Source organism: Macaca thibetana, chromosome 2, assembly GCF_024542745.1.
Source record: "Macaca thibetana thibetana isolate TM-01 chromosome 2, ASM2454274v1, whole genome shotgun sequence".
Classification (NCBI taxonomy): Eukaryota; Metazoa; Chordata; class Mammalia; order Primates; family Cercopithecidae; genus Macaca; species Macaca thibetana.
Window position 1 is genome coordinate 51,813,151 of NC_065579.1, and position 27,313 is coordinate 51,840,463.

General features: G+C 38.9%; 2 protein-coding genes across 7 annotated transcripts; one reads left to right on the top strand and one right to left on the bottom strand.

Annotated features, from left to right (window-relative positions):
* Positions 1-341: 341 nt before the first annotated feature.
* On the bottom strand, positions 342-13,512 carry TM4SF18 (transmembrane 4 L six family member 18). Of its 6 annotated transcripts, XR_007723106.1 has the most exons (7): positions 13,264-13,429; positions 12,960-13,153; positions 9,554-9,643; positions 8,328-8,470; positions 4,118-4,298; positions 3,189-3,353; positions 342-2,104 (listed from the first exon to the last, which is right to left on the bottom strand). XR_007723106.1 is itself a non-coding variant. In XM_050778220.1 (6 exons), exons 2-6 carry the CDS (start codon positions 13,134-13,136, stop codon positions 2,093-2,095), a joined length of 603 nt encoding a protein of 200 aa, XP_050634177.1. In that variant the 5' UTR covers positions 13,137-13,153; positions 13,264-13,429; the 3' UTR covers positions 342-2,092. The 6 variants fall into 6 exon arrangements, 5 of the variants coding, with proteins under 5 accessions (XP_050634177.1, XP_050634175.1, XP_050634176.1 ...); XM_050778220.1 differs by lacking the exon at positions 3,189-3,353; XM_050778218.1 differs by having other exon boundaries at positions 342-3,353.
* A 2,493-nt stretch (positions 13,513-16,005) lies between these two features.
* LOC126948928 (sentrin-specific protease 1-like) lies at positions 16,006-24,639 on the top strand. The gene is made up of 2 exons (XM_050781373.1): positions 16,006-16,066; positions 22,564-24,639. Exons 1-2 carry the CDS (start codon positions 16,006-16,008, stop codon positions 24,219-24,221), a joined length of 1,719 nt encoding a protein of 572 aa, XP_050637330.1. The 3' UTR covers positions 24,222-24,639.
* The last annotated feature ends 2,674 nt before the right edge of the window (positions 24,640-27,313 follow it).

Genomic DNA, 27,313 nt, shown 5'->3' on the forward strand with positions numbered 1-27,313 from the left:
AGATTCAGCCAAAATGGTAATTAAAGAAAAATGTCTAGTCTTAAATGCTTGTTTTAAGAAAAAGAAAGTTAGAAAATCAATAAGCTAGGTATTCAATTTAAGAAGTTAGGAAAATAACAATGAGACAGAAGCAAGGAGAATAGTAGATAAATAATAAGTGCAGAAATGCATAAAACATAAATCATTCTCAATTAGGATTAGCTGGTAATACTCTCTTTCAGGATTAGGAAGTAGAAAGATTATTTCTGGAAAGGGTAAGAGAAGGCCAGTCACACACATACCTATATGTATTTTCTATTTTAACTCCTTAAATGAATTTTACAGAAAGAATTAGAGGACCATTGCTTTTTAAATGACATTTATTTTTTCTAATAATTCAGGTACATAACACATTTTCAAAGGGAAATTTGAAAATACTGAACAATGTAAATAAAAGAGATATAACTAACTCATAGTCCTATCATCAGGAGATAATTATTAAGTATTAACTTGTATATACTTATGCTTTCTTTTTTCAGCCTATAGCATCTGGTATCCCATCTAAGTAATATCCTGGCCCAATCCTGCTTAAGCTTCCAATATTAGGCATTTTCAGGGTGTTATGACCACAGATGATGTAACTATTAACTTTTAAATATTTTTCTGGTCTTTACATATCTGAAGGTTTACGCATGTCTACATGTAATTATATGGTTACTTAATTAAAAATTTGGCTTCAAACTGTATACATATATTTGGTTTTTGAGTTTTTTTCCTTTTTACTTTGAATTCACAAGGATATGAAACACACATATTCAGCTTTTTTTGTGTTCAGCTTTTTTGTATTCAGCTTTTTTTACTTAAAATTGCATAATTAGCATATACTCTTCAAATATAGAATATTTGGTGGCTGTGTTAAAATTTAATTTTCCTGATAGAGATATCATGCTGCATTTGGCTGTACCCCTGATGTGTCCAATGCTGTGTTGGAGTCATTCAGCGAACATCTATTCATAGTCCATTCAATGTATGGTGCCATGCTGAATCTAAACAAGAGATAGACAGTCTGAAAATATCTGACAAACCGATGAGGTGGACCTTCCAGAAGTCTATTTACAAGAGGGCTGAGGAGACTCTGGGAGAATCTTTAACAAGATGGTCCTGGATATGACTAGCTTACGGACTTGATAGAGAAATCCTGGGCTGTCAGAGAGGAGAGGTCACTCTGAGTACAACATGGTGTTTGTAGCGTGGTTTTGTCTCCTGGCCCAAGTCCTTCGGATCTCATGTTTAAGTTCTTTGGAAACTAAAGTGTTATTGAATGAAGCTCCGTAAAACTCTGGAGCCTAAGCATCTTTGTCTTAGCATCCCTCCAACCCAACATCTGGAAAAGGGAGACTTTGGTTTGGTCATTTTGGTTGCAATAGGCAGAGCTGCACTGATTTAGTGGTGGGGTTTACTGAAATGATCAGCACAGTGACAAAGAAGAAAGACTATCTAGGAATCCAAGAACAGAAACCAGGCCTAGTGTACACTGTGACTGTGGGCAAAGGCAGTTTTAGGAACTTTTGGAGCAGAAGTTCACATATCTTCCTTTTAATAGCATACCGTTATTAAAATGAACCAGATACTCTCTCTAAATATTGGCTTCCTTCTTCATCCTTTAACCACTTTTTGATGGTAATACTCCAGTTGCTTCATTCTTGGCTTCCTAGTTCAAATTCTCATGCTTGAATAACCACCAGTCTTGCTTGGATAGTCTTTTACTCCAGCCTAAGTCAGAGGCCATTGGCAAGACAATAGGCTGCCAAAGACTCAGGGGCTTGCCCCAGTTCAGTCAGCTGGTCCCAGAGCATGAAGGTCACGTGGTATATAACATGGCTTGCTTTCAAAATGCTTGTTTCAGCAAAAGCTGTAAACAGGGCTTAAAGGCGGCTGTTGGCGCAGCAGGCATCAAGGAGAAAGATATTCTCTTCCGTATCCCCCCAGCCTACTCCCTGGCTTTGGCACAGAGCAGGTGTTGACAGACCATTGTTGACAGTGTCCATGGAGGAGACAAATGGGGAAATAGCAGAAGTGTTGAGGCCCAGTGCACCTGTGATGGAAGCGGTGTTCAGCAGCGTAACTACAGGAAGCAGAAAACCTGGTATGAGCATTCAACACTGAGTGCCTACTGGCTCCACTGTGTAGTGGGTCCTATGGATGGTGGGAAAATATAAGATGTGGCTACTGTCCCGGAGGAAGTCATGGCATGTATAGGTGGAAAATTTGTAAGTGTTCTACTTTTTAATTACTTTAAAAATAAATATAGGTACTGGTACCTCCCCCTGACACAGGTATTGACTGGTCAGTGGTCATTTTCTCTTGCCCATTGAGCATGTTCCCTAGCTGCTCACTTATTTTAAGGCTACCTCTTCTAGTCCATCACACTCACCATTAGGAGTCAGAAAGGAAGAGCAAGAGTTTAGATTGTATAAGTTTATATAAAACTCTTTTTGGCTTATCTATATCACTACTTTCCTCATTGAATGTTGAATGGAAGTGTCATTTCATGATGTTTGCAAATAATGTTGAGGAATGTGGAAAGAGCATATGCCTTAAAGTTTGGAAAAATAAAAAAAAATTTAATAGTGAAAATATGAGTTTAGAAAATATTTATAGTAAAACATATTCAATAAAGAAATCTTGGAAAATATAGAAAAGTGGGAAGAAGGGCCATCAATGCCCCAAACCAAGCATAATTGGCATTTTGTTATATTTCCTTTTAGATTTAGTTTCATCCTAAATTTTGATTATTAGTGCTTCATTTGCTTTAAATAGTTATACTGTAAACATGAATTTGTGACCTGTTTTTTGATTTAGTATTTATAATTTCAAAAACATAATTTGTAATGACTATAATTTTACAACCATTTAGTACTCTTTATTTTTTATTTACTTTATTTTTTAGTATCAGAAAGCATTTACAGTATGTACCACTCTTTACTTAATCCTTCCTCTGAATTTAGAATTTTGAGGTGTTTCTAATTTTCTAGAATATTAAATAATGCTGCAATATACATATTTGCATAAAGTTTTCTCTCATATTCTTATTTACTTCCCTAGTATAGATTCTTGGAAATGGATTTGTTTGATGAAAGGGCAGAAATATTTCTGAAGTTCCTGATGCATATTGCTTAAAAAACATTCTAAATGAAAGAGTGGCATACTTGCATGTGCAGTGAGGACTGCAAATTTTACAAATAAACACCAAATGGAGAAAGCACCATCATTTCAATATTGTCCTTAAGTCTACACAGTTGATATAATATTTAGATAGATGGCCATGTCTTGATAATGGAAAACATTTTTGTCCTTATTCAAATGATTCCAGGCTATAGGAAAAAAGGAAAAACAAAGTGATTAAAGTTATAAACTTGGCTTGATTAGTAATCCATAATCCAGGTAGAAACATAAACTTATATTTCATATTCAAAATATGATAGAACAGAAACACATCTCTTAGAAATTTGTAGGAAAGGTATTACACATTCTATGTTGCTAAACAAAATACAAGAGATCTCATTCATAATTTTTCTTCTCACTGGACTTGTTGATAGCAGTTTCAACCATAACTAAATTAACATTAGTATTTTAGCAGATGAAGTAGAAGTAATTTCAATAGGATAAATACATATTTCCCTTCTTCTTCAAAAGCACTCACTATGCACTCAAGATAAAGGTTTGTTAGTTGAATGTAGCAGCATTCAGAAGAGAAGTTATTTCAATGAGATAAGGTTAGGAGCCTTTGCTTATCTTATGAACAGGGAAATTCTTGATAAATGGTAAAATTTCTTCATGCTTTGAGTTATCTCTATGTAGAATACTAAAACATTGCTCATTCAAAACACTTATGAAGCCTTACCATACAACAAGAAATGCAGATTTTACAATTACTGAGTTGATTCAACCCTTATACATAAGCCAAGACACATTGGGATATCAGAAAAAAATGAGATAGTAGAGCTTGAATAAAGATGAGGGCAATAGAAATGGGGGGAAAGTGATGGAATTCTAGAGTCTTTTCAGAAAGCCTCATTGAATCCTGGGAAGTGGGGATAATATGGATGAGCTACAGGTGCCCATGAGAATCTGTTACCTGGATGATCACTGAATAGTTTCCACACAGTATCTTGGATAATTGCATGGCTACTCTGATGAGGCAGATGATCACTTGAAGCCCACTGAGGGTTATGAGAATGGAAAATAAAATGATGTTCCACTCCACAACATGTGCAGGTTCCAGGCACTGAATCCATATGCTGGAATCTGTAAGGAAACTGAGAGAAACCCATGGCCAAATCTACATACTGGGTCCAAGGAAGAAAGCTACAGGTATTTGTATGTTTGAGAAATTACTGTGTGACTAAAATATATAGTTATTAGATATGAATTAATGTATTTTAAAAACCATTCAGATACACATATTGGACACATCATATGCATAGCACTGAGCTAGATACATAGTTTATTATAAATGTTGTGCTTGCCTTACCACCCTCATGGCCTCTCCATTTTTCTTTCTCCCTCTTCCATTTCTTTCCTACTTCCTTCTTTTTTACTCTTTCTGCCCCTTTATTTATCTCCTACCTTCTAATGCTCCAGGAAATAGAGACACTCTGAGAATTACTTTATATTGCCAATAGCTCTTGTCTCCAATGGGAATGAGCACTGAATATGAAATCAGAATTCCTGGATCTGTAGGATGTTGAGCAAAGAACTTTACCCTTCTGGCCTACAGACTCTTATCTTGATAATGGGGTTAAAGATCTAACCACAGAGTAATTGTGAATATTTGGTAAGAGTGTGTATACAAGTGGTTTGGAACCTGTAAAGTACAACACGGATGTGGTTTTCTGTTAAATTTCCCTAGACCTATCTCATATTCCCATTGGCCCCTATCTCCATCTCAGCCGCCAGGGAAATGAGTCCCTCCAGATCCCTTGTCTAGACTGTTCCTAGTACATGCTCTGCACAGATCATCTAGCAATTTAAAACAAGATGACTTGCAATGTTGCAGGAAATCAGGGACCCCGAATGGACGGACCGGCTGGACCTGTGGCAGATGAACATAAATTGTGAAGATTTCATGGACATTTATCAATTCCCAAATAATTCTTTTATAATTTCTTACACCTGTCTTTACTCTCTTAATCCTGCTATCTTTGTAAGCTGAGGATGTACGTCACCTCAGGACTACGGTGATAATTGTGTTAACTGTACAAATTGATTGTAAAACATGTGTGTTTGAACAATATGAAATCAGTGTACCTTGAAAAAGAACAGAATAACAGCAATTTTTAGGAAACAAGAGAAGACAACCATAATGTCTGACTGCCTAAGGGGTTGGGCAAAAAGAGCCATATTTTTCTTCTTGCAGAGAGCCTATAAACAGACATGCAAGTAGGAGAGATATCACTAAATTCTTTTCCCAGCAAGGACTATTAATATTAATACCCTGGGAAATGAATGCATTCCTTGGGGGACGTCTATAAATGGCCACTCTGGGAATGTCTGTCTTACGTGGTTGAGATAAAGACTGAGATATGCCCTGGTCTCCTGCAGTACCCTCAGGCTTACTAGGGTTGGGAAACTCTGCCCTGGTAAATTTGTGGTCAGACCAGTTCTCTGCTCTCAAACCCTGTTTTCTGTTGTTTAAGACATTTATCAAGACAATACATGCACTGCTGAACATCAACCCTTATCAGTAGTTCTGCTTTTGTCCTTTGCCTTGTGATCTTTGTTAGACCCTTATTAGTAGTTCTGCTTTTTGCCCTTTGAAGTATGTGATCTTTGTACCTACTCCCTGTTCTTACACCCCCTCCCCTTTTGAAACCTTTAATAAAAATTTGCTGATCTGAGACTCAGGTGGGCATCATGGTCCTACCGATATGTGATGTCACCCCTGGCAGCCCAGCTGTAAAATTTCTCTCTTTGTACTCTTTCTCTTTATTTCTCAGCCAGCCAACACTTATGGAAAATAGAAAGAACCTACACTGAAATATTGGCAGGAGTTCCCCCGATATTGCAAGGCTCTTGTTTTTTTCCCAGACTATGATACTGTTTAATCCTTCTTGTAAACTGCAGAGGGGCATAAGTGCCCTGGCAGGGTTGGGGAGGAACATAGAAGCTTGCCCTGACACCCACTCCCTCCACTACCTCCACACGCAGCTCTATGGCAGCATTTACTTCATTCATTGTAATTCTATCTGTATCTGTATATCTATTTGTGGCTGCATCTGTATCTGCATCTATTTCTATTTCCTTAGCAGGCTGTGTACTCTGAGAGCACTGACTATGTTTTGTTCACTCTGAATTGCCAGGTCTAAGCTCTAAGATCACGCTTGACAAATTGTAAAGATCAGTTAAGTATTTGTTGAATGAAAACTAACTCAGGATCCTCACCAGCCACCATGGCAGTGACTAAACCTGCTGGCTACCTGGCAGGTGGGGAATGTCATGTGGCCTAAAGGAATATATAGGGAAATAATGTTAATAATAAAACCTGAAAATTTATCACATCACATTTGTCCATTACTTCCATTTAATTCTAAATTCTATGAGGTAGAAGTGATTATTGTCCCCAACTTACAGAGGCTCAAAGATAGCCAGATACTTGTCTAAGGTCGTGTAGCTTATAAGTAGGAGGGAGGGACTTGAATCTCGATCTATAACCACCAAAGACCTGTACTCCAATGGCAATGTTCATTCACCTTAAGGTTTCCATCTCAGTAGAATGTTCTGTCAGGTCTGTGTGAGTTTCTGGAGGGAAAGGACTCTGTGTGATTTACCTCTGATTCTCCAGTACTTAGTGCAAGGCTTGGACCTAGTCAGTGCTCAATGAATATTTGCTGAATAAATGCACAAATGAATAATTGATATGCACAATTCAATATTAACACCTGCTCCACACTGTATTTGTCAAGCCTTGGAAACTTCTTGAGGGGACCAGAGACTTAGCTTCCCTGTGTTGCCTCCTATCAATGTTTCACCTTTAAACATTTTTACATAGATGGAAACAGGTGAAAACAAGCCTCCGGGGCAGCTTAAGGGAGTAATGGAGGGGCATACAGGCAGCCTAGAGAGTCATGACTTAAAAGGGGAAGTTTTGATTTTGAGGTAGGGAAAAGTTCAGGGACTGATGGCATTAAAAAGGGTTCTTTCGCACCTAGTGGGAATTTCTACATTAGGGTCCTCTTTACTGAGCCCCGTCAATGCCCCAGGAGTGTCTCTTCCAATTTCTCAGGAAAGCCTGAGGTTATTGTCTAGGTTTTCCTGACCTGAGGGAGATTCATGTTTGCTAAGAAAGGTCATGGTATGTAGCACCCTGTAAAAATCTTCAGAATGAAGGCAGGTACAGGCACAGAAGCAACTCTGCCATGCAGGCCTAGATGCACATGTAAGACCTCAGATGGACACAGGCCTTGAACAATAAAGCCAATCATGGAGAGTTGAGAAGAAAATATAACTTCCCCCAGTGAATGGTACAGACATTCCCTCATTTTACTCCATTAGAATTCTGAGCACAGGATAAAAACAAGGAGAGATTCAATGGACTTCTTCTGTATTTCTTTCTGGGCCCTGCTACCTCCTAATCTGCATCTGGTGCTGGGAATCCAATAAGCCCAGCACAAGGCTAGTGTGAGGCATTCTGAGATCTGGGTTTGGGTTGTGAGACTCCTGACTGAATTACTAGCCTTCTGAGCAAGACCACCTCTTTAGACACTTCTCCAGTAAAAACTGCATAAGCTCTGGCTCATTCCACAAACTCCTGCACCTAATCATGTCCCTGGATCACAGACTGCACTTTCCTGCTCACCCTGCCTTGTTTTATCTCTTTATCATCCTTCCTACTATAGCCCTGAGTGGCACCATCCAAGAGCACCATGGTTTCTCTCCTTCCCAAGCCCTTTCACAGTTGTAACAGACCACATGTCCAACCTGGCCACAAAACAAAACTGAGTTCCTGGATCCAGCCAGGCCATAAGCTCCAGCTGTTACCAGATCAGACCATAGTAACCACACGACTTTAATCTGAGGTAGGGAGAAACACACCTTTCATTTGGATAGCTCCATGACAGCCTCAAGACATTGAATGAAAATCGCATTAAAAGACTGAAGAAAAAAATCTAAACAAAGATCTGTGCAAGAACAAATTGGTCTGGATGTCAGTAAACTAACAGGAAGATTCTGCACTAAAACAGCCACATGGAACCCCAAAGTGATCATGGAAAATGAGCGTGAGCATGAGCATGAGGCCAGGTATTTCTGATTTTCTGACCTCCTTGGTTTGGGGAATTATTCCTTACCGTCCAGCAGTGCCTTCAAAAGCATACTCCCAGCCGTCAAGGGTGCGGCAATATGGCCCCTGGATCAGACCCAAGGCAGAGATGACCAGGCAGTATCCAGAAAAAGCAATTCCAAGGGAAGAAAAGATAATCGACAGCAGTGTCTAAATTAAAACACAGAAGCAGGTTAGTACCATAGAATGCAATGACAAGGGGATATTGTGGATAAATTATCAGATAACTACATTCCCCTATTCATCCAAGCTCATGCAGTCTATACAATACTATATGCCCACATACAAATAAAAAAAAAAAAGTAACCCAAACCTATTTGATCTTACAAATAAGTTTTTAAATAACATTTTGTTTGGCATCACATAGAGGTAACTAGGTAATTTACTAAATTTATTCTTTCCTTCTGGAATTATGATATCAAAATAATGATCACCTCTTATGAAAATGCACCGAAGGACGTGATCAATCAACCCACAACTATCTATTGAAGACCTGTTATTTTCTAGGTAGAGTGGGTTCTCTATGCAAGTGTGAATAATGATGAAGAGGAGGAAGTGGATAAGGAGAATGGTAGAAATGCAAGAGCACTGGCTTAGAAAATTTGGTTGTATTATTCTTCCTGATACTATTTTAATTATTTTTAAAGTGCCAACTTAAAAAATGCACATCACATACACCCAACAACATGGATGAATCTAAAAATTATTATCCTGGATGAAAAAAAAAACAGATAAAAAAAGACAAATACTGTGTGATTCCACATATATAAAATACAAACTAATCTATAATGACAAAAAGTAAATCAACGGTTAATCTTTTGGGATTGGCAGAAATATTCTGTTATCTTGACTGCAATGGTGGTTTCACGGGTATAGTCAACTGTTAAAACTCATGATATTGCATACTTTTAATGGATGCTATTTATTATATGTAATTTAGCCCTCAGTAAAGTTTATAAAGAGAAAATAGACTAATAGAAACTCAGTTAGGAAAAAGTAAGATTTCCTAATTTTAGGTATCTTTAAATGTTGATTTTCTGAAAGTGCATCAGTAGAACAAAGATGGAGGAAAGACTAAGCAAAATGGAAGATGATCTTGGCAGTAAATTCTTGATCTCTGTACCATACTCAACAGTAGTGAGGGTACAATACTGTCAATATTTTTGTGTTTCTGAGTGAGAGGAAAGAAAGCTGGAACCCACTCAACCATCCTCAAAAAACTATTGCTCTTACCACATATTTTTTGCTGCAGTTTTCACTCTGGCAACATTTATAGTTTTTATTATTCTCCAGTACCAGAAGAACTGTTGCTACTATAAGCATCTATAGGAGGGAAGACATAAAATGTTAGTAATGAAATGCTTGTTTACATTTGTGCTTATAATCAGAGGACAGTGACTTTAAGCATAGACTCTGGGGTCAGGTAGATCTGGATTTGAATCCAAGCTCTGCCACTTTCTAGCTGTGTGAATTTGAAACACCTTCTCTATAAAATCGTATCAAGAAGTTGTCATGAGGTAATATATGTGACATTTTGAGTATAGTGGTTGATTGATAGTAAGTGACTGATAAATGTTAGCTATCATTATCATGGTTAGCAACCATTGAAAGCTAATGATTAAGGAGAAGTAAATGGTATGGACATGAGAATACCACCCTGGGCAGCAAAACCTGCCTTTCTCAATGACCCAGTTGTGGAGAACCAAGGAAAATCATTCAGCAGGCTTGGTAGTTTGCCAACCTCTCTTCGTTTACTGTCCTCTGGGAATGCAGGTGAGAGGCTCAGTTAACCTGAAACCATATCTCTTTAAAGTGACTTCAATTTCCCCATGCATTCAAACCATCTCAGGTTTAAATTGTTTCACTGTGTTTTGTCTGTATCAAGCCAACAAAGTGGGAGAATCAATGCATCTTATTGCCTTTTTAAAATTTTATTTTAGGCAAAAGGCCAGAGCTCTGGAAAGAACATGTATTTCTTTACCATTATAATCTCTGGTTAGGCTAGATACAGACCATGAATTGCTTATGGGAAATTCTCCACCTGGTTTTTACTCTTACTATTCAGGACTGAATCCTACAGCTGAGTTCACTGTTATTTTACTCTTTGTAGCCAATGTTTCTAGTTTCCAAATTTCTTCAGCTTTCATTAATTTTTTTGTTCATTTAATTATTTACCTATATTCTTCTCCTTTTCTCCTAAAAGGATTTGATGCAGTTATAGTAATATATTTTAATAATTCCTGGAAAATGAAAAAAATAGAGAACAGGTTTCTTTTCCCAGTTTTAATTTTTACATGGAATATAAGCAAAAGAGTCCTATATTCCCCTCCTTCCAACATCGTTAGTTATGACAGACTGAAAGAAATTCGGGTCTAATCTTAGTTATGTCTTGCAGCTCTTCCATCTATTGCAATTGCATATTGAGGGAAACAATGATGAGACAAGGCCAAAGCATAGTAACCAGCTTCATTACAATACTGATAGAGATAATTAGACCTGGAGCCTGTAGTCTTATTGCTCAGGCATCAACTGTCGAAAGAGACACTGCCTTCTTTTTTTGTTTTAAAATATAACTGCAATATAGAGGAGTCGAGAATAATGGAGGTAAATTACACATAATTCCACCACCCTTGTGTGTCTTCATGCATTTATTTCTGGTGTTTTCCTACATGTGTCTATTTGACACAGCTGCAATAGTAATTTACCCACAACGTTGTTGTGCCTTTTTTCACTTAACCTGAAATAATGTGCATTTTCCATGTTGTTACATCTTCATAATTATAATTTTCACCACTGTTTGAAGTCAATGTACCATAATTTATTTCACTACTTCTCTGTAAGATGCTTCTTCTAATTATTTGCTATTATACCAATGCAGCCACAATCATTTGTGCACATAGCTCTTTCCTTATTTTGGATGATTTCCTCAGAATAAATCATGAGACATAGGATTACTGAGTCAAATGACATAAGCATTTTCATGGATCTTGATATATTACACCAAACTCTTCCCCAAAAGACTGACACTTATTTGTAGTGCAGCCAACATTAGTTATGTACTTATTTCATAGCAGCTTCAATAGCATTGGATATTAATATTTTAAAGTTTATTAATTTAATATGCAAAATGAATAACTAAATGAAAATTGCTTTACAACATAGCTGTTCAAATATAATAATTAAACACCCCTAAAACACGTAGAAATAGATCATAATGAATTTTCTTCTACATTATTGGTGGTCTGATTAGCTTACAGTCCATAATGCACTATTATTGGGTATATACCCAAAGGATTATAAATCATCCTGCTATAAAGACACATGCACATGTATGTTTATTGCAGCACTATTCACAATAGCAAAGACTTGGAATCAACCCAAATGTCCATCAGTGATAGACTGGATTAAGAAAATGTGGCACATATACACCATGGAATGCTATGCAGCCACAAAAAAGGATGAATTTGTGCCCTTTGTAGGGACATGGATGCAGCTGGAAACCATCATTCTCAGCAAACTATCGCAAGAAAAGAAAACCAAACACCGCATGTTCTCACTCATAGGTGGGAATTGAACAATGAGATCACTTGGACACAGGAAGGGGAACATCACACACTGGGGCCTATTATGGGGAGGGAACGGGGGAAGGGATAGCATTAGGAGATATACCTAATGTAAATGACAAGTTAATGGGTACAGCACACCAACATGGCACATGTATACATATGTAACAAACCTGCACGTTGTGCACATGTACCCTAGAACTTAAACTATAATAATAAAAAAAAAGAATTAAAAAAAAAAAAAAAAGAAATGACTTGACCAGGAAATTGTCTTTTCCTCTGAGTTGCCAACATGATTTACTATCAGTTTGTTTATTTTTAAAGAACACAAAGTCATCAGGAAAACGTTCATGGATTCTTACCATTGATAATTCAATTTACTTTTCAAAAACTCCCTCCATTATTAGGGTCTCAATGTAGGATTATTTAATGATGACACAGCTCATTCTTTAATAATCATAATTACAACAGTCACTGACTATCTACTACATGTCAGTCTCTCTCCTGGGCACTTTATCTATATATATATTTTATCTTGAAAAGAAAATGCCATTATTCACATTTTTCACATTAGAATACTGAGGCTCAAAGATACTGAGTCACGTGCTAAAGTTCCATGGCACAAACAACAGAACTTAGATTGACATGCAGGTTTGTCTGAATATCCAAGTTGCTGCTTTTTTTTCATGCTGTCCTAAAGCCCATTCAAGCTAGAAAGACATGAGTGCAGACAGAAAATCTGTTCTAGAAAACAGTCATGCCATTGAAGATCAAATAGCTTAAATTGATATGCAGTGTTCATGAGAACATACTCTTTTTACAGGCCAGTGTCCCACAGACTTTCATTAGGACTAATTTCCTGCATTACTGAAGCGGCATTGCTGAGCAGCTTATTGAAAACAGAGTTATGCCCCAAATCCTAGCAGATTACCTGCCCCTTCATCCCCATCCCTCTTTCAAATCCGACACCCAAGATTAGCAAATGATTTTTCCATTGTTCATTATTTTTACTAGGTACAAGGTAAGTCTCAATTACAACTCCCCCTTCTCTCCCAAGTCTCCAAAGTCACACTTACCATGACGCCTGAGAAACAGATTCCTTCAAAATACCACACGTAGTTGGTGAGTTTATTGCTGGATGCATAGGAAGTTTGCCCATTCGGGAAATACAATAATATGTTCACGATTATACTCCAAAGTGCAAGCGGAATCAGCAGACAACTTAAGCAGCCTCCACACTTCCGAGACCCCATTTTGCCCTGCTTAGAACCTGTGGGAGATTTCAAGAGTATACAGCCACAGAAAGTCTAGTTTTCTTCTTCCTACCTGACCTTTTTTCTCTCTCTTTTTTTTTGTTTTTTGTTTTTTGAGATTACCTACCACTTTCAGGGTCAGAGCCCTTCACTTCATATTCATGAGGAGCCGGGGAATTGGAATATATCCGCAGCCGACAATCTCAGTGTGAAATAGTGGTTTACTGTTTGGAGAACAATAGACAATGATCAACAACTGAAGAGCTGAGCTGGTCTTCATCCTGTGCCAAAGGAATGCGGTGTTTTTCACTGCTTTTTAAAATAAGTCATTTTCCTCTGGATTAAAGCACTGAAGGCTTAACCCTGACCCTGTGTTAAGAAGGAAGTTGGGGTGGGGACTGGGATTGAATGTAGTAAATTTCATCCAACAGTGGAGAGAGGGTTAAAGAGAAAACTACCAAGGAGGCTTATATTTAGAGCTTGATATGTTTGTTAAAATGTCCTGACTTTACCCTCTTTATGTATCTGTCTTTCACCTAATATGCTTTTTATGTGCTCACTATTCACCAAGCTTTGTTCAAATTGCAAGGGATACAGAAAGGACTGAGAAGGGAACTGGTGGATGAGAAAAACAAAATATCTTGGTTAGATCAGTACAGCTTTCCTTCCAAGAGTTTGCATCTATTATCTCTACCTCTCTGAAAAATCATAAAAGAAATAAATGTATATTTTCCCTACTATTAAGAAAACAAATGTAGGGCTGGCGCAGTGGTTCACTCCTGTAATCTCAGCACTTTGAGAGGCCGAGGCAGGTGGATCATCTGAGGTCAGGAGTTTGAGACCAGCCTGGCCAACATGGTGAAACCCGATCTCTACTAAAAATACAAATATTAGCCGGGCATGGTGGTGGGCGCCTGTAATCCCAGCTACTCCAGAGGCTGAGGCAGGAGAATCACTTGAACCTGGGAGATGGCGGTTGCAGTGAGCCGAGATCGTTCCACTGCACTCCATGCTGGGTGACAAAATGAGACTCCGTTTCAAGAAAGAAAGAAAGAAAGAAAGAAAGAAAGAAAGAAAGAAAGAAAGAAAGAAAGAAAGAAAGAAAGAAAGAAAGAAAGAAAGAAAGAAAGAAAGAAAGAAGGAAGGAAGGAAGGAACTAAGGAAGAAAGAAAGAAAGAAAGAAAGAAAGAAAGAAAGAAAGAAAGAAAGAAAGAAAGAAAGAAAGAAAGAAAGAAAGAAACTAGCAGTTCAGGTTCCAAAGAGGTTTCTTGGCACCCCCTTGTGGATATGATTTTTTTCCCTCTAATGCTTTTGATCTAAGTGCATCAAAAAATCTGGGCATTAGACATTTTTTCCAGTCACATAGAAGCAGCATAAAATCATATTTACTAGAGTTCCTGGGATGATTGGGAAGAGAATAATATTTTTGATTGAGTATTCATTGAGCATCGCTTATGTGGCAGGCACTGTGCTTGATGTTTTAAAAGGTTCACTCTGGCTGCTGTGTTGTAAATAGGTGGTAAAGGGTGTGGAGGAGATAAAGGAGATGAGTTCTGAAGCCATTTCCACCATCCAGGTAAGAGATGATGATGACTCGGATCATGATGGTAGTAGTAGCAGAGGTGGTGAAAAGAAGCTGGATTTGGGATATATTTTGAAGCTTGTGCCAACAAGATTGGTGGCAGATTGGATGTGGGTGTAAGAGAAAGAGAGAATTCAAAGACGACATAATTTGGGCCTGAGAAACTGGGAGAATAAAATTGTCATTAACAGAAGTGAGCAAGTCAGCTGACTGAGCAGGGCTGGGAGAAGAGGGATGACATGGTCAGTTTTGAATGTACTAAGTTTTGAAATACCTTTTAGAAATCCAAGTGGAGATGTCAACTAGGTGACTGGATATACAAATATGAAGTTCAAGGAAGAGGTCTGGGTGACATATAAATATGACAGTTGTCAGCATATAAATTGTATTTAAAGCCATGAGACACTAAGGAAATGCATGTTGATAAAAAAGAGGCCCAAGGACTAAATCCTGGACAGCCCAGGACCGAGTTTGGGGACATGAGAGGAAGGCAGAAAGGATACTGAGAAATGGCCAGTGAGTCAGAAATGAAGATCAGGAACTTATTCTCAAAGTTGACTTTCTAAGACGAAGGCATGATCAACTAAGTTAAATGCTGCCAAAGCGCACATCATATGAAAGAACTGAGAATCGGCTACTGGGTTGAGCAATGTGGAGGTCACTGCTGGCCTTGATAACAGGAGCTTTCTTGGTGAGTTAGAGATGAGATGAGAGTCCAACTGGAGTGGGTTCATGAGAGAATGGGAGGAAAGAAATTGGAAATAGAAGAGGTAACTCTTCTGCAGAGCTTTGCTGTAGAGGAGAGCAGAGAAATTGGGCAGCAGCTAGAGGAAAAGTAGAAGCCAAGGGGAAAAATTAATGGAAAAAATTGTAGCATATTTGTATACTGTTATAGGAGGGGGGATGAGGGAGGGGAGGTAGGTATTTACCGTAAAGGAGATAAAGGAGAGAATTGCTGGCACAGGCTCCTTGAGTAGGTGAGAAAGGGTGGGAGTGTGTGCATAGACGGAGGAGCTGACCTTAGATGGCAGCAGGGCAGGTCAGTGTCAGCAACAGAAGGAGGACATAGCAATGGGCTTGGAGGTGGTAAGCAGAAACTTCTCATTATTATACTTCTGTTTTCTCAGTGAAACAGGAGAGAATTTTATCAGCTGAGAATGAGGATGGGGAGAGAAGGTTAAAGGTTTAAAAGAAGAGAGGTTCAAACAGTTGGCTTGGAAAGTGGGAGAGTGAACAGACTAGAGAAATGTGGCAGGTGCTGAGGGACACTTGAGTCTGTGACCGTGAATGGATAGTGAGACTAGACAGGAGACTTGGGTGTTTTTCCTAGTAAGGTTCAGTGGCAGAGGTATAGCCAGCAAGTGGGAAGAAAGCTGGAGTCAACCTGGATTGGGACTTTGCCAGGCAGATACCATGAAGAGAGGGATGGGCAAAGGATTCAAGAATATATGCAAGTGAATGGTTACAATGATGGACTGTGGAACTTCAGCTGAATAAGGAGGGAAGTAAGGATGTGAGGGAGTGTGAGAAATAATAGTAAAAGAGGCACTGGATTTGTAAATTGTGTGTCCCAGTGTGGTTGAAAAATTATTGGTTTTAGGTAACACAGAGAGCTAGAAAGAGAGGAGGTAGTGATTGAGAAGTGTGATGCTGGAATTTGAGATTTTAGAGATGTTTCAGGAATAGGTGAAGAAAAAGTTTGGAAGTGTGTTATGGGCTGATCATGTCTCTCCTAAATGCATATGTTGAAGCTCTAACTCCCCATAATCTCAAATGTGACTGTATTTGGATAGCGCATTTAAAGAGGTGGTGAAGTTAAAATGAGGCCAGCATGGTGGGGTTAATCCAGTCAGATTGATGCCCTTATGAAAGAGGGAATTTGGACACACAAAGAGATTCCAGGGGTGCAAAGAGGAAAGACCTTGTGAGGACACAGTGAGAAGGCGCTATCTGCAAGCCAAAGAGAGAAAGGCCCCAGGAGAAACCAATCTGCCAACAAAGATTTGGCACATAATTTACAAATCTGCTTTGACCTTGGACTTCTGGCCTCCTGAACTATGAGAAAATAAATGTCTTATGTTCAAGTCACCCAGTCTGTGGTGTTTTGTTATGTCAGTCCTAGCAGACTGACACAAGGTGTGACCCTAGGAGTGAGTAGCATAGGGAGGTGGAGGACAAGATGACAGACGAAAAGGAACAGAAAGGGCAGTGTATTTGGAATGATCATTTATAATGAATACTAAAATAAAAAATTAGACAATGTCAATTTGGGAGAGAATGACTACACTTAGAAAGCCAGGCGCTAGACTCTTCAAGGAATGAAAGAAAGTAATCTTGAGGGGGACTGAACTGCAGATGGGAGATGGAAATATCATCTAGCATTGAAATTTAAAGTTTCTTAAACCAGCAGTCACCACTTCCCTTCCCAATAATTTTTAACAAGAGTTTAAAAAAAAAAAAAAAAGAAAGTGATTTGGCTCTTAGTTTTCCTCAGTGTGAAACCTTGTCTCGTAGAGGTTCTAACAGGCACCAAAACAAGAATTAAGAAGGGGTGGGGGCAGAATAATCGCTGAAGGGGGTCATTGGCGACCAGGAAACCCAGAAGTAACTGTGTTCTACCAGACATTCTTGCAAGGTTCTAAGGATGGTTAACTTAATTGTGATTTGATTTTAAAAAAACTTTTTATTGCCAATATTTTGCTCTTTGGAGAGCAGTGACTAAGATTACGTTTTGTTAACGTTTGTGGTGAGCAGAATCATTGAGCATTTTCTGCCTTGTAAAAATGCTGTGGCTCCCAGGAATCTTCAGTGTCAGTGAAGCGAACTGTCACTCTCAGTCAGGGTCTCCTTTCAATTAACTATGATAAATTGACGTCTATTGAATATCTTCTATGTGGAGGCACTGTGCTAGAAGTTTTCACATGCATTAGAAACAAAAAGCCAAAAAATGAATTCTTACAATAACACTAAAGGCATTATTAACCCCATTTTGCATGTATAAAAAATGGATGTAAGAAAAAAAAACTGTCCTTTTTACTTTATTGATATTTAAAAAATAATTTCCACTTTTATTTTAGATACAGAAGGTACATGTACAAGTTTGTTACATGGGCATGTTGCATGATGCTGAAGTTTTGGATCATTTGGCATAAATGGTCCCATCACCCAGGTAGTGAGTAGAGTACTCAGTCGGTAGTTTTAAAGTCCTTCCTTTCCTTCTACTTCACTCTGGTGGTCTCCAGTGTCTATTATTGCTATCTTTTTGTCCATGAGTGCCTAATACTTAGTTTCCACTTATAAGTGAGAACATGAGGTATTTGGTTTTCTGTTCCTGCATTAATTCACTCAGAATAATGGCCTCCAGCTGCATCCACGTTGTCACAAAGAACATGATTTCATTCCTTTTTATGGCTGCCTAGTATTCCACGGTGTATGTCTACCACACGTTCTTTATCCTATCTACCATTGATGGGCACCTAGGTTGACTCTATGTCTTTGCTATTGTGAATAGTGCTGTGATGAGCATACACGTGTCTTTTGGGTAGAACATGGATTTTTCTACAAAAGAAATTTAGAAACTTGCTCAGAAACTAGCAGTTAAGTGTGACTTTCACGTTCTTTATACTATTCCACCATGTTCACCCTTGCCTGATAACATTGCTGTGCATTACCCCTCTCTTCTTCATTGTAAATTGGTTTCAAATTTGGAGGTTCTGATTCCTTGGTAGTAGCTTCCTACAGTGCTATTTTGAAAGCACACTGGTTACAGTGGGAGAGATATACAGATTAGCTAGATAGATGAATGATGTCTGCTGTGGGGATGGGGTCAGAGAAGAACAACATGCATGGCTAGTATTCCCTAGTCTTTGTTCAGCCCCAAATGATGTCTCTACTGATGGTATCATGTCACAGGTAGTTACGAAGGCTTGGTGAGAAAGTACATGACCAATTGTTATTTGGAAGATGGTTCCGGAAGAATGACAGAAGTGAATGAAGAGGATATTCCTGGCTGGAAAACTTGATAAAATTGTTGAAAAGGGAGATGAGTAATTTATTTGTCTTTGGTTACCCTATTAGTGAAAATAGCTAATGAAGTCTCCTCAGATAACTCAGCATTTTACTTAATTTCCTTTCTAAGAAAACAGTTTTAACCTGCCACTGGAAAAAAAAAACTATGTTTGCTCATAAATAACATTCTTAAAGCCATTTGCCTCCGGTAAACTCTTAATTTTTTTGCCAAAGAATTCTTACTAAATCAGGGTTTTCTTGCTGGTCCTCCAGTAACTGGGAGGAGCCACTGGGATGCCTTGCTTTTTGGCTGCTTCTGGCCTTGGCTTCCTGTTCTCCACAGCAGAGTTGAGGAAATCCGCAGGATGCCTGCTACCAGGGGACAGGGTGACTCAGGAGGAAAGACTCCACCTAAAATAGTCGTGGTATGCAGTCTCTGAGTCACTTCACTTTGAAATCAGTTAATATAAGATCCTGGAATTAGCCCCACAGGTGATGGGAAGTGGGGAAGAAGGAAATATCTGAAAAAAAAGTTTATCCAAAAGAGAAATTGTCCATGAATATGACTTTTTAACAGCAGAAAAGGCTAATATTCAGGGAGAAATCTCACCTTCAGAGTTTAAAGTAGATAAACTGTGATTTCTTCCATGGAGCATGGGCATAAAGCACTGGTCTGGGTCCAATTTAGGGACCCACTGGGAGTGAATGTTTGCTTAAAAACACATTAGAAAAGCAACGGCAGGGCAGCTGTGTAAACAGAAGTGTGCTGTTTTGATGCAGTTTTCCTGAATTTTGTATTTATAATCCTTTCTCTAGAATTATCTGGCCAAAATGTTCATAGTGCCAATAGATTCCAGGTTTATCTCTAATTAATGATGAACATTAAGCTTTTTCCCTACTGAGACAGGGAGAAGAGTATTCCTATTTCTATTCAAAGTTCTCCAAAGCAGCTTCCTGTATTTGAAATGTCCTCTCAGACCATTGTTGAATCCTCCCTTTACTCCCTTCTGACTGGCTCCCTGCCTCCTAGAATTGATTTATTTATTGAAGCTCTTCATAGTAGGGGAGCAAGAAACTGTATTCAGTCATTTATTTTTAAAACGTGTATTGAACATTTACATGAAGACACATGATGACTGATGCAAAGAACACTCATTCCCTCAAAATGCTCAGAGTCTAGTTGAGGAAATAAAAAAGTTGAACAACAAATTTGTAATACAAAGTGTTGAATATCCAATAGATTTAACCATAGGCTTTTTGAAAGACACAGGAACCTTGAATGGAGCTGGAGTTCAAGTGAGATTTCTTGGAAGTCTGGGGGACAAAACGAAGTCTTCACGGTTAAGATGCAAGTATCTGGGTAAACTGAGCCTCAATCAAAGCTAAATGTTGCCAGGTGTGGTGGCTCATTCCTGTAATCGCAACACTTTGGGAGACCGAGGCAGGAGGATCACTTGAGTCCAGGAGTTAGAGACCAGTCTGAACAACATAGCAAGACCTCGTCTCTGCATAAATTTTTTTAAAAATTAGCCAGTCATGTAGTCCCTACTAATATCTGTAGTCCCAACTATTTGGGAGGCTGAGGTGAGAGGATAGCTTGAGCCTGGGAGGATGAGGCTGCAGTGAGCCGTGATTGTGCCACTGTATTTCAACCAGGGTGACAGAGTGAGATCCTGTCACACACAAATAATAAATAAATAAAAATAAACTAAAAAAGCTAGATATTCACTGGTAGATAAATGCAGTGTGAAGCTTGATTGGATATTGGTTTAGAAAAAACATGGTAAGACACATTTTGGGGATGATTGGAAAAATATGAATGTATGAATGTAGACAGTATTAGACAATATTAGAAGGTTGTTATTAACTTGGATGTAATGATGGTGTTATGAAGGAGTTGCTCTAAATTTTAGGAGACACATACACCTTCCCTGAAATGGTTTAGCAAAAGAATAAAGAGAAGGAGGAGGAAGAGGAGGAGAAGAATGGTAGATAGATAAATGAAGCAAATGTGACAAAATATTAACAATTATTGAACTTAAATCTGAATGTTCATTGGACTAGTTTTTCCACTTTCCTGAAATTTTCGTAAAAAGTAGTTGCAACAGAAGAACCTAGCAGATGCTCAGTTATATGAATGACAATGTTTTCCAGAATTCAGAGGGTAATTTCATCTTGGGAATACAAAGAAGAAAATAAATGCTCTGTCCAAACCTCTGCACTTGCCAGCACAGGTTCACTGTGTTAGAAAAGAGTGGCACCCGCTGTAACTTGGAGCCAATTAAGCTTAGCTGTGTCCAGCTGCTTGTGGGATGCAAGAGATATGATTGGGAGGGTGGGGGAGGATGGAGCTCAGAGCTTGAAGGATCTTCTCTATGTCATGCTGAGTAATTTGGACTTTATCCTGAGGATGTCAGAGACACTAAGGAGTTGAGGGCATTTTTAGAGACTCATTCTGGTTTCTGTTTGAAAGACAGATTAGAGTTTGGAAGGTATAGGACTAAGAGATCAGTCCAGAGACAACTACAGTCATTCCATCAGAGATAAAGGCCAAACGCTAATGTGAAGGGGGAGCAACAGAAATTCTCATTCATTGCTGGTGGGAATGCAAAATGGTACAGACACTTTGGAAGGCAGTTTGGCAGTTTTGTTTTTGTTTTTTGTTTGTTTGTTTTTGTTTTATTTATTTATTTATTTATTTTACAAACTTAGACATGCACATACCATACAATTCAGCAGTTCCACTCCTAGATTTTTATTAATGAAAAATGAAAATGTGTTCACATAAAGACCTATAGAGGACTATTTAGAGTAGCTTTATTCATACTCACCAAAAACTGGAAGCATTGACTGGCAAATACTTAAATAAATTGTACATTCATAAATGGAATACTTATCAATAAAAACGAAAGAACTGCTGATACTACAACATGGATAAATCTCAAAAGCTTTATGCTAAGTGAAATAAGTCAGACTACATACTAAGTCACTTCATTCATACGACATTCTGAAAAAGACAAAGCTGTTGGAGCAGAAATCAGATCAGTAGTTACGAGGAGCTGGGGTAGGGGAAGCGGTTGATGACAAAGGGGCACATAGAATTTGCTGGGGTCATGGAAATACTTTCTACAGTATCTTTCTGGTGGTAGTTACACAACTGTATACATTTATCAAAACCATGTACCTATAAGTGTAAATTTTACTCAATGGAAACATTCTATAGGAAAAGTGAAAGATGTTTTAGTGATCAGAAGATGGATACACTAATAAAAGAAGTAGCGATATGAGAGAATAGCACCTGATACAGCCAAGTGACTACCGCAAGGATGAAATGCTGAACCAAGTTACATCTTGGAGTAATTCAGAATGTACTAAAATATTTTTGTTCATTTTCATGTTGTTACATTAGAGGCTACTGTGATCTGAGTGTTGGTATTCCCCCTAAATTCATATGTTGAAACCTAACTCACAGTGCAATAATATGAAGAGGTGGGGCCTTTAGAGGGTGATTAAGTCATGAGGGCTCTGCCTCATGAATTGAATTAATGCCCTTATAAAAGAGGTTGAAGGGAGCTGCCTTGCCCTCCTGCCACATGAGGACACATAGAAGGTGCCATCCATGGAGCAGAGAACAGCTCTCACCAGATACTGAATATGCTGATGTCTTGATCGTGGACTTCCCAGATTCTAGAACTGTGAGAAATAAATTTCTGTTCTTTGTAAATTAGTGGGTTTAAAACATTTTGTGGCGTTCCGCGCCGGGCGGGAAACCCCTTCGCATGGCAGCTGGTTCCGGTTCGGGCTTTGTATCTTTGCTAAAGTCAGTGATGTGAAAAGACTTGAAATGGATTTTATCTTCCAGGCAAGGACATTTGGACGGATCTTTTACATGTTCCATAAGAAGTGCAGCTTATAATCCAAGCTATTATTCAGATAATCCTTCCTCAGACAGTTTTCTTGGCTCAGGCGACTTAAGAACCTTTGGCCAGAGTGCAAATGGCCAATGGAGAAATTCTACTCCATCATCAAGCTCATCTTTACAGAAATCAAGAAACAGCCGAAGTCTTTACCTCGAAACCCGAAAGACCTCAAGTGGATTATCAAACATTTTTGCGGGAAAGTCAAACCATCACTGCCATGTATCTGCATATGAAAAATCTTTCCCTATTAAACCTGTTCCAAGTCCGTCTTGGAGTGGTTCATGTCGTCGAAGCCTTTTGAGCCCCAAGAAAACTCAGAGGCGACATGTTAGTACAGCAGAAGAGACAGTTCAAGAGGAAGAAAGAGAGATTTACAGACAGCTGCTACAGATGGTCACAGGGAAACAGTTTTCTATAGCCAAACCTACCACACATTTTCCTTTACACCTGTCTCAATGTTTTAGTTCCAGTAAAAATACTTTGAAAGACTCACTATTTAAAAGTGGAAACTCTTGTGCATCTCAGATCATTGGCTCTGATACTTCATCATCTGGATCTGCCAGCATTTTAACTAACCAGGAACAGCTGTCCCACAGTATATATTCCCTCTCTTCTTATACCCCAGATGTTGTTGCATTTGGATCCAAAGATTCTGATACTCTTCATCAACCCCCTCATCACCACTCTGTTCCACATCAGCCAGATAACTTAGCAGCTTCAAATACACAATCTGAAGGATCAGACTCTGTGATTTTACTGAAAGTGAAAGATTCCCAGACTCCAACTCCCAGTTCTACTTTCTTCCAGGCAGAGCTGTGGATCAAAGAATTAACTAGTGTTTATGATTCTCGAGCACGAGAAAGATTGCGCCACATTGAAAAACAGAAAGCATTGGCCTTACAGCTTCAAAACCAGGAAATGGAGAAAGAAATAAAGAATGTATTTCGTAATGGGAATAAGGATGAAGTTCTCAGTGAAGCATTTCGCCTGACCATTACACGCAAAGATATTCAAACTCTAAACCATCTGAATTGGCTCAATGATGAGATCATCAATTTCTACATGAATATGCTGATGGAGCGAAGTAAAGAGAAGGGCTTGCCAAGTGTGCATGCATTTAATATGTTTTTCTTCACTAAATTAAAAACGGCTGGTTATCAGGCAGTGAAACGTTGGACAAAGAAAGTAGATGTATTTTCTGTTGACATTCTTTTGGTGCCCATTCACCTGGGAGTGCACTGGTGTCTAGCTGTTGTGGACTTTAGAAAGAAGAATATTACCTATTACGACTCTATGGGTGGGATAAACAATGAAGCCTGCAGAATTCTCTTGCAATACCTAAAGCAAGAAAACATTGACAAGAAAAAGACAGAGTTTGACACCAATGGCTGGCAGCTCTTCAGCAAGAAAAGCCAGGAAATTCCACAGCAGATGAATGGAAGTGACTATGGGATGTTTGCCTGCAAATATGCTAACTGTATTACCAAAGACAGACCAATCAACTTCACACAGCAACACATGCCATACTTCCGGAAGCGGATGGTCTGGGAGATCCTCCACCGAAAACTCTTGTGAAGACTGTCTCAGTTAGCAGACCTTGACCATGTGGGGGACCAGCTCTTTGTTGTCTACAGCCAGAGGCCTTGGAAACAGCTGCTCCCAGCCCTCTGTTCTTGTAGCACCCTTGATCCTGGACCAGGCCCTGGTGAGATGCATTCACAAGCACATCTGCCTTTCCTTTTGTATCTCAGATACTATTTTTGCAAAGAAACTTTGGTGCTGTGAAAGGGGTGAGGGACATCCCTAATCTGAAGAGAGAGACTGCTTTTCACTTCTTCGGTTCTGCCATCTTGTTTTCAAAGGGCTCCAGCCTCACTCAGTCCCTAATTATGGGACTGAGAAAAGCTTGGAAAGAATCTTGGTTTCATATAAATTCTTGTTGTTAGGCCTTACTAAGAAGTAGGAAAGGGCATGGGCAAAAGGTAGGGATAAAAACCACCACCATATACATGGACATACACACACACCCACATACACACACAATTTTCATGATGTATAGTCAGGAATGTGACTGTAAACTGGATTTTGGGGCACAGGCATAAGTCCCCTCCTCCAGGACCTTTCCTATTTATATGTCCCTATACAAAATCCACCTGCTTTTATACGTAGCTCTTTTATCATCTGTAGCTTCATCCTATCCCGAGGCACAGCACATGAGCCCTGGACAGGTCCCAAAGTTCCAAGCAGTCCTTTCCTTAAAAGCAGGGGTTTGCGTGTGCTACCAACACATGATATGGGGAAGACCCACCCAGGGAGCGGTTTCAGTGGCACAACAAAGCACCACTTTTACTGTTGCCTGCTTCTGACCAAGAAGAAGGACCTTAGTATTTAGCATAAAATTCCAGCGTTGGATGAATGCAGGTCTAGTTTGGTCTGTGGCTAGTTTAAATATGTTTCTAACTACAGAGAATTTCATATGTATACATATATATACACATATATATATGTATAAAATTTCACAGGGATATGCTTTTTTTTTCTTTTTTAAAGACTGAATGTGTTCACCATTTAGCCTGTAGATTTATTTCCATTTTCCAAATTCCAGCACACAGAGATCCCAGCCCCTATGAGTAGGGTGTTTGTGGACTACCTAATGGAATATTTTGAGGCCTGGATGAACTTTGCCATATGGGTAGAGGTTACAGAGGGGGATGATATTTTCAGCTAAAAAAAAACGGGTGGAATTTGGACTGATCAACTTGAGATTTTAAAACTGCTATTCCTTTTCTTTCTAGCATCTCTCCCCACCCTCTGAGAGCTCCTCAGGCTTAGATAGTGAAGTGATCCAATGCCAGTGTCATTTTGTACTTAAGTTCCAAAGTAGGAACATTTTATACTTTTTTCTGTATTGTAATAGGTAGTTTTGTATGAAATCTTTTCTCCTCTCCCCTTGTACCGCATTCTTTCCAGCATTGTGCTTTTTCCCTGGGCTTATTTGAACATTTTACTGTTTTATACAAGCTTGTTTAGTACATTTTTCTATGTTTTACCACAAGTTACAATTTGAAAAGAAAACTATTTTTTTTAAATATTCAAAAAAAATATTTTGTTATAGTAACTTGAATGGAGGCATAGGCCAATTTGGCACAAGTATTATTAACTTTAAATGTGTATAACTTTAAAAAGCATGTAAAGGATTCTCAAGAAGAGATTTGTGTTCTAGGATCACACAGAGTTAAGTTTCTCTGTGTGAATATACACATGGGCATGCCTGTCTTGAAGCACTTCCTTGGGATATATTTTTCATTGATTTTATATGTTCTTTAAACAATTAAAATGTATAAAAATGCTTTCTTAATTCTAATCAATAAAAAATACTACACATCCATCTTTTATAAATGAGGAACACCTATAATATGGTGGTGGCACTGAACGTGGAGATAATTTAAGAGTAGAATCTTTTACAGGAAGAATTTTTCAGATAAGATATGGTTGCACATGGGCATACAAACCTATCAAATAAGAATTCTACTGTGGAAAGAAAGGACTGGAAATCTATCTCCCCATCCATAGAAAACTGGTGAAATAGATTATGGAATTGTTTATGCAATGAACTACTATACGATTGTTAAAAATGAGATAAATGTATTTTTGCTGATATGCAATGATAGCTAAGTTTAAAAACAAACAAACAAACAAACAAACATGTGACTGGGCACAGTGGCTGACACCTGTAACCCTAGCACTTTGGGAGATGGAAGTGGGACGATCACTTGAGTCCAAAAGTTCGAGACCAGCCTGGGCAATGTAACCAGACCCTGACTCTACAAAGGATTTAAAAATTAGCTGACCATGGTGGCACACACCTGTAGTCCCAGCTACTCAGAAGACTGAGGCAAAAGGATAGCTTGAGCCCAGGAGTTCGAGGTTGCAGTGACAGAAAGAGACCCCGTTTTCAAAAAAATAAAAAAAAAAAGACTGTGTATAAAGTGTTCCCATTACATAATAAAAGCGTGTGTATACACACATACACTTGCGTAGGCATAAAAAAATCTCTGGAAGACTACAATAGGAAGCTGCTGCATTAGTCAGGATCGATTCAGGGACAGAAACCACAAATAATTTGAATACAGAAGGTTTCATATGAAGAATGATTATGTACAGGGAATTTACTAAAAAGGAACACTAAGAGAACTCTGAACAATACCCTAGGGCTGACAAAGAGTACCCAAGGAAGAAATGAGCTTGGAAGGGGTGTCCCTCAAGGTTGGATCCAGACTTCCTGGGAGAGGGTGCAGCCCTCTGGATGTGCGTTTTGCTGGACTGCTCCAGGTCAGAGCTGATCCCCAGTCGACAGGTTGGGAGTAATAAGCCAGGGCTAGCGAGGTGCAAATTCCCCCACGGGGGAACCATCAGGCTGAGGCTGGCAAGCAAGAAATACATGGCTGAGGGGTGCTGACAAAATTCATGGGGAAACTGCCCATGGGGAGTGCGTTGAACTTGTGGGAAACTGGTTGGGCCACTGTGGGGACACACTGGAAAGCTTCCAGGATGCTGCTGCAGGACCGTTGAGGAACTGGTCACAGGGAAACCAGCTGGGGCACCCACCAAACCTGTTGGTGTGAGCTCCATCACTGCGTCGCTCACATACCAGCCCAGCACCACAG

Bases quoted from the DNA above. Each gene is read 5' to 3' on its own strand.
- TM4SF18 (XM_050778217.1), bottom strand. From the start codon at position 13,136: ATGGGGTCTCGGAAGTGTGGAGGCTGCTTAAGTTGTCTGCTGATTCCG. The intron at 9,644-12,959 runs GTAAGTGTGACT...TCCCTCCTATAG, and splicing joins TCTGTTTCTCAGGCGTCATG to ATGCTTATAGTAGCAACAGT. The intron at 4,299-8,327 runs GTAAGGAATAAT...GGTTTCTCTCAG, and splicing joins TTTGAAGGCACTGCTGGACG to TTTCCTTACAGATTCCAGCA.
- LOC126948928 (XM_050781373.1), top strand. From the start codon at position 16,006: ATGGATAGTGAGACTAGACAGGAGACTTGGGTGTTTTTCCTAGTAAGG. The intron at 16,067-22,563 runs GTATAGCCAGCA...TGATGTGAAAAG, and splicing joins AGTAAGGTTCAGTGGCAGAG to ACTTGAAATGGATTTTATCT.